The sequence below is a fragment of the Nerophis ophidion genome, linkage group LG11 (genome assembly GCF_033978795.1).
Source record: "Nerophis ophidion isolate RoL-2023_Sa linkage group LG11, RoL_Noph_v1.0, whole genome shotgun sequence".
NCBI lineage: Eukaryota > Metazoa > Chordata > Actinopteri > Syngnathiformes > Syngnathidae > Nerophis > Nerophis ophidion.
The window spans coordinates 2,401,796-2,415,718 of NC_084621.1; the positions used below are offsets into that span (position 1 = coordinate 2,401,796).

Below are 13,923 nucleotides of genomic sequence, written 5' to 3' on the forward strand. Positions count from 1 at the left end.
GCCATATATGCAGAGTTTTTCACTGTGACGCAATGTTAAAGGTAAAAGGTCAAATTATTGACAAAAAGAGGTGCTAACTTTTTATTCCATTCATTAATATTGCAACAAAGTTCAGGCATTATACTGCATTTTCAGGTCCAAATATCACATTTGAATGCACTGCGTCAACCACAATAGTGGAGTCTTGTTGTTGTAATGTTCCCTTTGCAGGACAAACACCACATTATAAACAAAATACTTTCTATTTTGTCTTCTGAAAACTTTTCTCAAACACCAGCGTTGTGTTTTCCTGTAAACAGGTTGCCTTATTTGTGGGATGTGCCGCAGTGGTTCTCATGTCACATTAAAAAGAAAATGCAGTGCTGACTTTTTTCAAATTTTTTCTAAAAATAAAAAAGCAAACCTTACCTGTACTGAACTTATTAAAAAATATTTTAGTTTTAAAGTAAAAAAAATTATATTTTCAGGTTTTTGTGTCAGCATAATTTGGAGTATGTTACTGTGACACAAATTTTAAAGAAAAAACTTCAAATTATTACCAAAATATAGTGCTTAACGTTCGATTTCATTCTTTACCGAAGAAATCTTGAGCAAAGCTCAACCTTAAATTAATTTTCAGGTCAAAATGTATAATTTTATGGCACTGCGTCGGCCATATTTGTTGCTGTGATGTTGCTGTTGCAGGACAAACGTCAAATTATAAACAAAATACTTTCTATTTTTTCTTCTAAAAACTTTTCTCAAACACCAGCGTTGTGTTTTCCTGTAAACAGGTTGCCTTATTTGTGGGATGTGCCGCAGTGATTCTCATGTCACATTAAAAAGAAAATGCAGTGCTGACTTTTTTTTCCAAATGTATTCTAAAAATAAAAAAGCAAACCCTACTGCAACCTTACCTGTACTGATCTTATTAAAAAAATATTTATTTTCATGTAAAATTTTTTATATTTTCAGGATTTGGGGTCAGCATTATTTGGAGTATGTTACTGTGACACACATTTTAAAGAAAAAACTTCAAATTATTACCAAAAATAGCTCTTAAAGGCCTACTTAAATGCGATTTTCTTATTTAAACGGGGATAGCAGGTCCGTTCTATGTGTCATACTTGATCATTTCACCATATTGCCATATTTTTGCTGAAAGGATTTAGTAGAGAACATCCACCATAAAGTTTGCAACTTTTGGTGCTGATAAAAAAGCCTTGCCTGTACCGGAAGTAGCAGACGATGTGCGCGTGACGTCACGGGCTGTGGAGCTCCTTACATTGTTTATAATCATGGCCACCAGCAGCAAGAGCGATTCGGGCCGAGAAAGCGATGATTTCCCCATTAATTTGAGCAAGGATGAAAGATTCGTGGATGAGGAAAGTGGGAGTGAAGGACTAAAAAAAAAAAAAAAAAAAGACTAGAGGGCAGTGGGAGCGATTCAGATAGGGAAGATGCTGTGAGAGGCAGGACCACTCGGCCAGGCCCAACCGCTACAAGGGAAAGAGCCATACTGCTTTGAACCCAACGCTGACGGTGACGGTCAGGAGGACGCATATTGATGCTAGAGTAGCATTCAACATAGATCGCCTTCAGAATACAGAATGGTAAAATGTTTTTTATTAATACACATAATACACTGTACTTTGTGTGTGTGGTCCAATCCAACCGTGTTCGCTTGACATCTTTGTTCCATAGTAAAGCTTGACTGTCATCTTTCGGGAATGTAAACAAGGAAACACCGGGCTGTGTTTGTGTTGCTAAAGGCGGCCGCAATACACCGCTTCCCACCTACAGCTTTCTTCTTTGATGTCTCAATTATTCATTGAACAAATTGCAAAAGATTCAGCAACACAGATGTCCAGAATACTGTGGAATTATGCAATGAAAAGAGACGACTTATAGCTGTGAACGGTGCTGGAACAAAATGTCCTCTACAATGCGTGATGTCACGCGCACGCATCATCACTCCGCGACGTTTTGAACAGGAAACTCCGCGGGGAATTTAAAATTGTAATTTAGTAAACTAAAGCGGCCGTATTGGCATGTGTTGCAATGTTAATATTTCATCATTGATATATAAACTATCAGACTGCGTGGTCGCTAGTAGTGGCTTTCAGTAGGCCTTTAACTTTCGATTTCATTCTCTACCTAAGAAATCTTGAACAAAGCCCCACCTTAAATTCATTTTCAGGTCAAAATGTAACATTTTATGGCACTGTGTCGGCCATATTTGTGGAGAGTTTTGCTGTGATGCTCATGTTGCGGAACTACAACACATTGGAAACAAAATACATTCCATTCCTGCTTGGCACTGAGCATCAAGGGTTGGAATTGGAGGTTAAATCACCAAAAATGATTCCCGGGCGCGGCACAACTGCTGCCCACTGCTCCCCTCACTTCCCAGGGGGTGATCAAATGCAGAAAATAATTTTGCCACACCAAGAGTGTGTGTGTGACAATCATTGGTACTTTAACTTTAACTTAACTAACATTAGAAACTAAATACAGGGTTCTTTGTAGTTCTCAACTTGTCAAATGTTCTACTAAATAGTTTTTTAAACACCACCTTTAAGTGTTTTCATGTAAAAATTTTGCATTTTAAGGTCACTCATGTCACATTATAAAGAAATGTAGTGTCCACTGTTTTTCAATTTTATTCTAAATATATCAAAGCCTACTGTAACCCTACCTCTACTAAAATTATGAAAACATATTTGATTTTAATGTAAAAAAAAAAGAGCCATAGTAGCATTAATCAGGCACTGAGTGATCACAATATGTCTATCATGTCCTCATGTGTCATCTATTTTTATTTTTTTCATATATATATATATATATATATATATATATATATATATATATATATATATATATATATATATATATAGATCACGGGTACAAGCGGCCCAAGTGAGTTTGGGGCTCTCCCTTAGAGATAGGGTGAGAAGCTCTGCCATCCGGGAGGAACTCAAAGTAAAGCCGCTGCTCCTCCACATGGAGAGGAGCCAGATGAGGTGGTTCGGGCATCTGGTCAGGATGCCACCCGTACGCCTCCCTAGGGAGGTGTTTAGGGCACGTCCAACCGGTAGGAGACCACGGGGAAGACCCTGGACACGTTGGGAAGACTATGTCTCCAGGCTGGCCTGGGAACGCCTCGGGATCCCCCGGGAAGAGCTAGACGAAGTGGCTGGGGAGAGGGAAGTCTGGGTTTCCCTGCTTAGGCTGTTGCCCCCGCGACCCGACCTCGGATAAGCGGAAGATGATGGATGGATGGATGGATGGATGTATATGTATATATATATGTATGGATTTATGCGTGTGTGTATATATATATAGATACATATCTTCTTTTCTATCTTTTTTTTATCCTTTTTTACCATTTATATTACCAAATTATTGTGTATGCACCTTAGGGCAGTGGTTCTCAAATGGGGGTCCGTCACGTACCCCTGGGGGTACTTGAAGGTATGCCAAGGGGTACGTGAGATTTTTTTAAAATATTCTAAAAATAGCAACAATTCAAAAATCCTTTATAAATATATTTATTGAATAATACTTCAACAAATTATCTTTATTTATAATTGAATCACTTGTTTATTTTTCAACAAATTTTTAGTTATTTTTATATCTTTTTTTCCAAATAGTTCAAGAAAGACCACTACAAATGAGCAATATTTTGCACTGTTATACAATTTAATAAATCAGAAACTGATGACATAGTGCTGTATTTTACTTCTTTATCTCTTTTTTTTCAACCAAAAATGCTTTGCTCTGATTAGGGGGTACTTGAATTAAAAAAATGTTCCCAGGGGGTACATCACTGAAAAATAAACAAGTGATTCAATTATGAATAAAGATTTCTCCACATAGAAGTAATCATCAACTTAAAGTGCCCTCTTTGGGGATTGTAATAGAGATCCATCTGGATTCAAGAACTTAATTCTAAAAATTTCTTCACAAAAAAAATAAATCTTTAACATCAATATTTATGGAACATAAAAATCTAGCTGTCAACACTGAATATTGCATTGTTGCATTTCTTTTCACAGTTTATGAACTTATATTTTGTTGGAGTATTATTCAATAAATATATTTATAAAGGATTTTTGAATTGTTGCCATTTTTAGAATATTTAAAAAAAATCTCAAGTACCCCTTGGCATACCTTCAAGTACCCCCATTTGAGAACCACTGTTCTAAGACATACATTATGAAGAACATGTATTATCATGCTTCATTTTTTGTCACATTTTCTCCCAGTTTCTCATAAAAAGTCTTACAATTTCCAGTACTTATTTTCTTTTACACTCGTAAGACAGTTAGTAATGTCATGAACAAGCGTTTGACACTGGAATATATTATTTAAATGTTAAAAATAATAATCCATTAATATTTTACACAATCTTTATCACGTTAGCATGCCAAAACGGGTCATGGTATTTTTGAATGTATCATTATTTACCTGTTTGGTTCTATAAACTGTAAGTGAAAGTGAATGATTCCTCCTCCATCAAGTGACTGTTGCCCACACATCCTTTTATACTGCGGTGATAAAACAAGCACACACTGAGTAGGAATGTGATGTAACATGAGGAAGTGTGTGGTATTTAGACTGTGCTTGAAAAGGAATAGAATGAGCTAATCAATGACCTGAGCGAGAAAGCAATAAGTGAGTGTTTGACCTGCAGTTTTGCTCCATCAAGACGAGCGCAGGTGACTTTTGTGGCGGAAATGAGCAAAGAGATAAGATATTTCTTGTTATCTCTCGCTTTGACGAGATTATTTTTTTCCTCTTGCGGAGCGGCCGAGGCGAGGTACATGTTTGATGAGTTCAATGTCGAAGGAGGAGGAGGCGTCACGGCCCAGGAGTGACACTTCCTCTGACAAGTGCCTTAAGGCTCTGTCTGCTGCCACCTTATGCTTTCAACTACAAAAACATTCCAGTTTCACAGATTATAGCCACACAGTCCAGTTCCCACAGCTTGACTTCATTTTATATCCATTCAGTCTTATTGAAGAGCAGCAACTAAGGTATAAAATACGACATTTATGTCCGTTATCTGAGATGAAAAAGCTCCTTTCTGTCATAAAAGGTGGTACTCGGCCATAAATGTGTTTTTGTACCTGAGTGAGGTGGTGAGTTTGAGGGGTCGCACTCCCGGCGTGGCGAAGCGGAGGGAGTTTCTGTAGGTCACCTGCTGCACGGCACGGTTAAAACTCTCAATGTCATCCCCCTCCAGCACCAACACGGACTGGCTCGGGTTCACGTGCACCTGAAAGGTCAAAGGGCAGATCATTTAAAGCAGGGGTGTCAAACTCTGGCCCGCCGTCTAATTTAATTTGGCCCTTGAGGCAATATCAATTTAGCATTAGAGCTGGCCCGCCGGTGTTATACAGCGTCGGTGAAGTGAAGTGAATTATATTTATATAGCGCTTTTTCTCTAGTGACTCAAAGCACTTTACATAGTGAAACCCAATATGTAAGTTACAATCTAACCAGTGTGGGTGGCACTGGGAGCAGGTGGGTAAAGTGTCTTGCCCAAGGACACAACGGCAGTGACTAGGTTGGCAGAAGCGGGAATTGAACCTGCAACCCTCAAGTTGCTGGCACGGCCACTCTACCAACTGAGCTAAACCGCCCCTAAACCGCTGTAACACCACATTCACCACTAATACTCATACTTGTCAACCCTCCTCATTTTCCCGGTAGACTCCCGAAGTTCAGTGCCCCTCCCGAAAATCGCCCGGGGCAACCATTCTCCCGAATTTCTACCGATTTCCACCTGGACAACTATATTGGGGGCGTGCATTTAAGGCACTGCCTTTAGCGTTCTCTACAACCTGTCGTCACGTCCGCTTTTCCTCCATACTAACAGCGTGTCACATAATATTTGTGGCTTTTACACACACACACACACACACACACACACACACACACACACACACACACACACACACACACACACACACACACACACACACACACACACACAAAGTGAATGCAATGCATACTTGGTCAACAGCCATACAGGTCACACTGAGGGTGGCCGTATAACAACTTTATAACTGTTAGAAATATGCGCCACACTGTGAACCCACACCAAACAAGAATGACAAACACATTTCGGGTGAACATCCGCACCGTAACACAACAGAACAAATACCCAGAACCCCTGGCAGTACTAACTCTTCCTGGAAACTTCCAGCAAACTGACCAATAATCAACGTTTTATTCATGCATTTTCTCTTGCTACTTCAAGGCTTAAATGTTTGGTTCATTCATTATTTTATTTTATTTTCTAATTTCTTATTGGCCAGTGGAAAAAATTTGATATTTACCTCAGAAGATTGCAAATAAAAAAAAGGCATAACATTTTTATTTAAATTTGATATGCCATTGGTGTTTTTTTTAATTATTATTATTATTATTTAAAACTGGATTTTGCATGTCACTAAAGTTTTATAAGCCTTGCTTGTTCAATATTTCATGCAAAACTTGTTTGGGTCCCAATTAAATGGTTAATTTGTTCAACTTTGGCCTGCGGCTTAGTTCAGTTTAAAATGTTGGCCCACTCTGTATTTGAGTTCAACACTCCTGATTTAAAGCAACTGAGCTAGCAAAGTGCTCACTGGACATGTTAAAGTTAAAAAGTTAAAGTACCAATGATTGTCACACACACTAGGTGTGGTGAAATTTGTCCTCTGCATTTGACCCATCACCCTTGATCACCCCCTGGGAGGTGAGGGGAGCAGTGAGCAGCAGCGGTGCCGCGCTCGGGAATCATTTATGGTGATTTAACCCCCAATTCCAACCCTTGATGCTGAGTGCCAAGCAGGGAGGTCATGGCTCCCATTTTTTAATAGACTTTGGTATGACTCGGCCGGGGTTTGAACTCACAACCTACCCATCTCAGGGCGGACACTCTAACCCAGGGGTGTCAAACTCATTTTAGATCGGGGGCAACATGGAGAAAAATCTACTCCCAAGTGGGCCGGACTGGTAAAATCACGGCACAATAACTTAAAAATAAAGACAACTTCAGATTATTTCCTTTTTTTAAAATAGAACAAGCACATTCTTTTTTTATATATATTTAATAGTATTCTATCTTTATTTGTCGTTATTTATATTTTCTGAATAAATTATGTGATAATGTTCATCATTCAACTCATTTGTGTTAGTTTTCAATCCATCAAAATAAAATATATCAAAATCAAATTAGAGCATGTTATTAATGTAGTTTGATCATTTTCCTCGACTGATGTACTAACATGTGGTTTATTTTGTACATATGTAGCATCATCTACAAAGATACAAAGAATTGCTATTGCGACATCCAGTGGACACATTTAGAACAGCAGTTCTTTCATTCAAAGATTTCAGGTACATTTTTTATACTTAGCAAACTCATCCCGCAGGCCGGATGTTTGACACCCTTGCTCTAACTCAGGGGTAGGGAACCTATGGCTCTAGAGCCAGATGTGGCTCTTTTGATGACTGCATCTGGCTCTCGGACAAATCTTAGCTGACATTGCTTAACATGATAAGTAATGAATAATTCCACTTGTAATCACAGTGTTAAAAAAAATGTTTAAAATATAAAACATTCTCATGCATTTTTAAGCCATCCATCCGTTTCAACCGCACCTGTTCAAGAAGTTGCGTAAATGGTAAGAAGTTATTTATTTATTATTGGTTAGTGTGGGGCTTGCCCTCCTGGGGGTTCTTCAGACCACCAAGCACCGACATGAGAGCCTGTTTTAGGGTTACAATATTGTTGTTTTTTTCAATAAGTCTCTCAGTTGCTTTCCAGCAATTGTATTTTTCTCTTTCGTTTTCGCTCGCGCTCTGGCTCCAGCCCCAACACCAACCCCATCTCTCCTCCTGGCTGCTGCTTATAACAGAGCGACAGGTGATTAGATAACAAGGCCCAGGTTGGCCATCTACGCAACTGTCGCTGATTTATAGGCCGGTCCTGGCACACCCCAGTTCGCTGCAGGCCCACAGGCCACGCCCACTCCACAGTTAGCTTCGGAATAACAATGTTATTACAAAGAATAAGAGACCTATTATACTCTAGAAATGTTGGTCTTACTTAAAAATGCATGTGTTTAGTTGTGTTCAGTGTTAAAAAAAATATTATACGGCTCTTATGGAAATACATTTTAAAATATTTGGCTTTTTGGCTCTCTCAGCCAAAAAGGTTCCTGACCCCTGCTCTAACCACTGAGTAGGTTAGTTATTAGTGTTGTTTTTTTTTTTTTTACTGAGAAAACAGTACCTAATTGTTTCAAATCAAATAAACAAAATATCTGGATTGCCTAAAGCATTAGAGAGGGTTAAAACATGGTTCTACTCTTATTTTTCCATTGTTTGTTGTAGATCCAAAAGCCCCTAAAGCCAGAATATTAATTCCTCGTTGAAAAAAAACCCAAACTATATTTTAAAAAATAATAGCTTATCAAAAATTATGAATACATACATTAAATACAATAATAATAGTATATATATACAATACAAAACAGTAACATTAAAAATAATATGCATTATAAAAAACAAGTAATGAAAATAAAAGTAAAATCAATGTGGTTGTAACAGAAATAATGTAAATATAGAGAAGTTAAATCCATCCATCTATTTTTCTACTGATTGTCCCTTTTGGGGTTGCTGGAGCCTATCTCAGCTGCATTTGGGCGGAAGGCGCCGTACACCCTGGACAAGTCGCCACCTCATTGCAGGGCCAACACAGATAGACAGACAACATTCACACACTAGGGACCATTTAGTGTTGCCAATCATCTTATCCTCAGGTGCATGTCTTTGGAGGTGGGAGGGGCCTATCCCCAGGTGCATGTCTTTGGATCTTTGGAGGTGGGAGGAAGCCGGAGTACCCGGAGGGATCCCACGCAGTCACGGGGAGAACATGCAAACTCCACGAAGAAAGATCCCGAGCCCGGGATTGAACCCAGGACTACTCAGTACCTTCGTATTGTGAGGCACATGCACTAACCCCTGTACCACCGCCCTGCCCTGAGAAGTTAAATGACATACAAATTTGCAATATGGCATTCATAATGCAAACCAGATTTTATGTGGAATAATGGTGACAACATTATTTTAATCATATTTTTTGTGTGATAATATAGGCCTTTTTTTTGTGCAGCATGTGTGTAGTGTTTGTTGCTCATTATATAACATCCCCTCCAATTCCGATCATAATGCAATGTTTGTTGTTGTGTCATCACCATCCATGCACTGTAGTGTGTTAGTAATGCTGCTTCCTTTTGTTTTTCCTCTCTCCCTCCCCTGTGGTTAGCGCCCTCTGCTTCCAGAGGTGCGGCCGACAAGGGCACCATTGCACCTTCACATTTATCAGCTCCTAATTGGTGGTGCTGAGGCTGATAACGGTCACGCTGGAAGTGGACCATTACCATCCTTGCTGCCCTCATGGGACTATTACTGTTTTTGATATAGAATAGAATGCACTTTATTGTCATTATATATTGCATATAACGAGGTTAAAGACTCCAACTTAAGGTGCGGTAGTGGGAACAAATATGGGGGGAAATAAATGACATAAGAGGTAAAAAGGAAAGACTAACAATTGAAATAAACAGACTACTATCCAATAAAAATAATAAGCAATTCTGTACTATATACACAACACTATACAAATACTGTATAATATACAGAGCAAGACAGGAGTACCAAAGTAATAAATAACAATCAGTGACGGACGTATTGCACTCTAAGTGTAATATTGCACAGGGCATGATATTGTATAGTGGTGAATTATTATTATTATTATAAGTTAGAGTTCAACATGGTGACAGCTTTGGGAAAGAAGCTGTCTCTGAGCCTGTTTGTTCTGGCTCTGATGCACCTGTAGCGCCTGCCCCATGGTAGCAAGTCGAACAGGTGGAAGCCAGGGTGTGTGCTGTCCTTGTAATGTTTTTGCTCTGTTGAGGCAACGGGAGTTGTGTAAGTCCTTCAGGGAGGGCAGGGGACAGCCGATGATTTTTTGTGCCGACTTTATGACCCTCTGAATCGCCTGTTTGTCTGCTTCAGTGCAGCTGGCGTACCACACTGTTATGCAGTACGTCAGCAGGCTCTCGACAACCGAGCGATAGAAGGTCACCATCATAAATAAATAAATAAATAAATGGGTTGTACTTGTATAGCGCTCTTCTACCTTCAAGGTACTCAAAGCGCTTTGACACTACTTCCACATTTACCCATTCACACACACATTCACACCCTGATGGAGGGAGCTGCCATGCAAGGCGCTAACCAGCACCCATCAGGAGCAAGGGTGAAGTGTCTTGCTCAGGACACAACGGACGTGACGAGGTTGGTTCTAGGTGGGATTTGAACCAGTGACCCTCGGTGCGCACGGCCACTCTCCCACTGCGCCACGCCGTCCCGATGAAAGTTTGTACGTTAGAATGTCTGCAACCTGACTTTCCATTGCATTTTTTTGGTAAGAACTGCAAATTCAGTTATCTCAAAGAAGGTGTCTGCAATGTCGACCTTTTTTTTTTTTTTTAAGTTAAATTTATGATGCAAATAAAGCACATTTAGATTTTTTGAAATCTTGTTATTTTTGGGGTTCAAGTTAGATAAAACATTAATTACAAATTCCTAACATCACAGGGGATGAAATGGTAATAACTTAAGTATCAGCTGCCTCTCCAGTCTGTTCTTCCTCAGCACCCTCAGGAAATGAAGTCTCCGCTGGGCCTTCCGGATGACCGCAGTTGTATTTTGGGTCCAGGACAGGTCAGCAGATATGAGGGTGCCGAGGAACTTGAAGGAGCTGACTCTCTCCACCTCCTCGCCGGCTCTCTCTCTCTCGCTACCCTCCCACCCTCTCGTCTCAATCCGATTGGTCGAGACAAACGGCCACCCCACAGAGTTTGTGTACTGTTTCAGGTTTCCTCCCTGAGAAGAGTTTTTTTTTTTGCCAGAGTCTCAGAGTTCTTGCTCATGTGTGGATCAGTTGGTTCTCTTTAATGTCCTCTACAGGGAGTGTGGTAATAGACCTGCTCCATGTGTAGTGACTTGTTGCAAATGAGTGCCATATAAATGAAATTGATACAACATCTTCCATCTGAGCCTATTTGTCTCAGCATCGTTACCGCAAATATGGCTGCCATCCTCTTTGAAAACAGTACACGTGAGCAGACAATAAGAAATCCCCTGAGGCGTTCAATACCTTCATTCCGGAACCCAAAGTCTCGAGGTCTCCAAAGTCCAGCCCCTCTCTGCAGGCGTAGAGACACTCCACCACGCTGTGAGGCTCCACGCTGCCTGGACGCACCGTCACCCCCGACAAGAGGCCGTGGAAGCCTCCCACATACTTCACTGAAAGCACATACACCAACGTGCATAGTAAGTAGGGCTGTCACATTTAATGAGCTAACCAACGCATGTGATCAATCACAAACAAGAAATCACATTATTCCTTTAAAAAAGAAGTTTAATCACCCAATGTTTTGGGGATCCCAAATACTCCTTGACCATAACTGCGCATGGTTACCTGAAAGACGGCACGGGCTGCTATAAGGTCAGTGGTTATGTCAATGAAAAGCTCAGCAAAAACTTGAGTAAAGTTCAAAAGTCAAAGTACCAATGATTGTCACACACACACTTAGTGTGGCCAAATTATTCTCTGCATTCGACCCATCAGCCTTGATCACTCCCTGGGAGGTGAGGGGAGCAGTGAGCAGCAGTTGTGGCCGCGCCCAGGAATCATTTTGGGTGATTCAACCCCCAATTCCAACCCAAGGCAGGTAATGGGTCCCATTTTTATAGTATTTGGTATGACTCGGCCGGGGTTTGAACTCACAACCTACTGAACCAAGGAGAGTGTGACGAGAGTGCTCTGTGACAAGTTTCACTTGAAAATACTTCCATCTATCCATCCATTTACTACCGCTTGTTCCGTTCGGGGTCGTCGCTGGAGCCTTCCTCAGCTGCATTCAGGCAGAAGGCGGGATACAGCCTGGACAAGTCGCCACCTCATCGCAGGAAAATACTTATTTACTTTTAGAAAGTAAGTAACAGTAGATAACACGGTTATTAAAGGCCTACTGAAACCTGCTACTACCGACCACGCAGTCTGATACTCTGTAAAAAAAAACAACTGTAAAAAAACGGTTATTTACTGCCAAACAAAAAACATAAAATTAAAGTAAAACATTCTAAACCAAATAATGATCAAAAACATATTTACAGAAATTTTTCATGAAACGTTTTGCGGAGAAATATTGTAATTTTACAGATTTTTACTATATTATTAAGATGAACCACCTTTAATAAAGTGACGATGCAAACAGTTCTGCAGAAAAATACTTTTATTCTACAGAGTTTTTCCAAAATATTACGATCAAGCACCTTTAATGAAGTGACAATGCTGGCAGTTCCACAGAAAAATACCATTATTTTACAGATTTTTTTCTGAATGATTAGGATCAGGGGTCTCACATTCCTTTGACCAGGGGGCCACTGGATGCAGGAACTTGGTGCAAAGTGGCTTCTCCTTCAATGAATGTCTATCCCGCCCTAGCAACAAACTTAGCGATCCTACCATTTTACCGCTAGTCTTTCAGTGACCCTCAAGTAGGATTGACCCAATGGTTGGCCGGGCGAATATATCACGGTCGTACCGTGATGAGGCTTTGTCGCACTCTGCGTTCGCTCATTCACCGAATAACCAGCATGCCGACATGGGTGCTTAATGCATACGGCTTTGTCCTACATATGATAGCAACTGCAAGACATACTTGCTCAACAGCCACACATGTCACACAGACGGTGGCTCTACAAACAACTTTAACACTGTTACAAATATGCGCCACACTGTGAAAAAACACACCAAACAAGAATGACAACTACATTTCAGGAGAACATCCTCACTGTAACACAACATAACAAATACCCACAATCCCATGCAGCGCTGACTTTTCCGGGCTACACCCCCGCTTAACCGAGAGCTAGTGGGCAGCCTCAGACGGAGCCAGCTCTTTGGTTGTTTTGTTGGATCTATTCCTGTCTCTGACCGTGCTCCAACTGCCCCCGAGTCTACGATGGCGTGGAGCACCGCAGAGGCCAGCCCCAATGTTCTCTCTCATTTTTCATGTGTGTGAGCAAACGCAAAAACTCCTCGAACATTCAGTGGAGCACATGTGAGCGACATCAGACGTGCACACTGTGGCCACACCTGCAGCACACCTGTCCCAAACCGGACTAAATAACAAGTTACATTTCTTCTTATTATAATCAAATGACAGCAGTCACTTCCATGTGATTCTTTTTTAACATAAGTGTTTTGGCCCACTTAAAATGACAAGAACAACAAATATTGTTTTTCATGAGCTGTATATTAGTGTTAATGTCTGCTTTGGAAATCATTTGTACCCCTTTCAGATATCGCATTTTGTTCCCATTAAAACATTGACATGTTGCACAATGAGATGTAAGCACTGGATCATGTGTACATTCCTGTAACTTTCGGTTTGTAAAATATATATCTCTTTATTAGTATTTTTTTAATATAATAACAACATTTCATGATTAATATTTATAAATTAAGATTCTTAATAAATGACAGTAGAATGGGAACACATTTAATTGGTAGATCATAGTGTAACGACCTGGATTTACACATAATCTGTGATGTTGGAAATGTCCGACTTTTTGTGTGGCTGTAAAGGCATCACTGGCTGAGTGGCATATGTGCATGTGTTGGCACAGGTGAGAAAGAGCGAGCGGCTGCTGTTGATGACAGATGGTAAAGTTGGTTTTGGTCTGCTTTGTACGGCAGAAAATGACCAGCTTTGCTAGATGGAAATCGTTTAGCGATGTTTTTGGTCGAGCGTTTTGCTCAATAAAGTGATGGATGGCTATCTTGTCCTCCTTAAAGCGTCTCGACGG

The 13,923-nt window shown here is 40.3% G+C and overlaps 1 protein-coding gene across 1 annotated transcript in view; it reads right to left on the reverse strand.

The window, feature by feature from the left end:
• The window catches only part of clstn3 (calsyntenin 3), an 80,048-nt gene that overhangs the window by 26,761 nt on the left and 39,364 nt on the right, over positions 1-13,923 (reverse strand). The window contains exons 12-13 of the mRNA XM_061914859.1: positions 11,204-11,352; positions 5,112-5,260 (exon numbers count right to left, since the gene is read on the reverse strand). Of these exons, the coding sequence (XP_061770843.1) occupies positions 5,112-5,260; positions 11,204-11,352 (298 nt within the window). The remainder of the gene's footprint in view (positions 1-5,111; positions 5,261-11,203; positions 11,353-13,923) is intronic.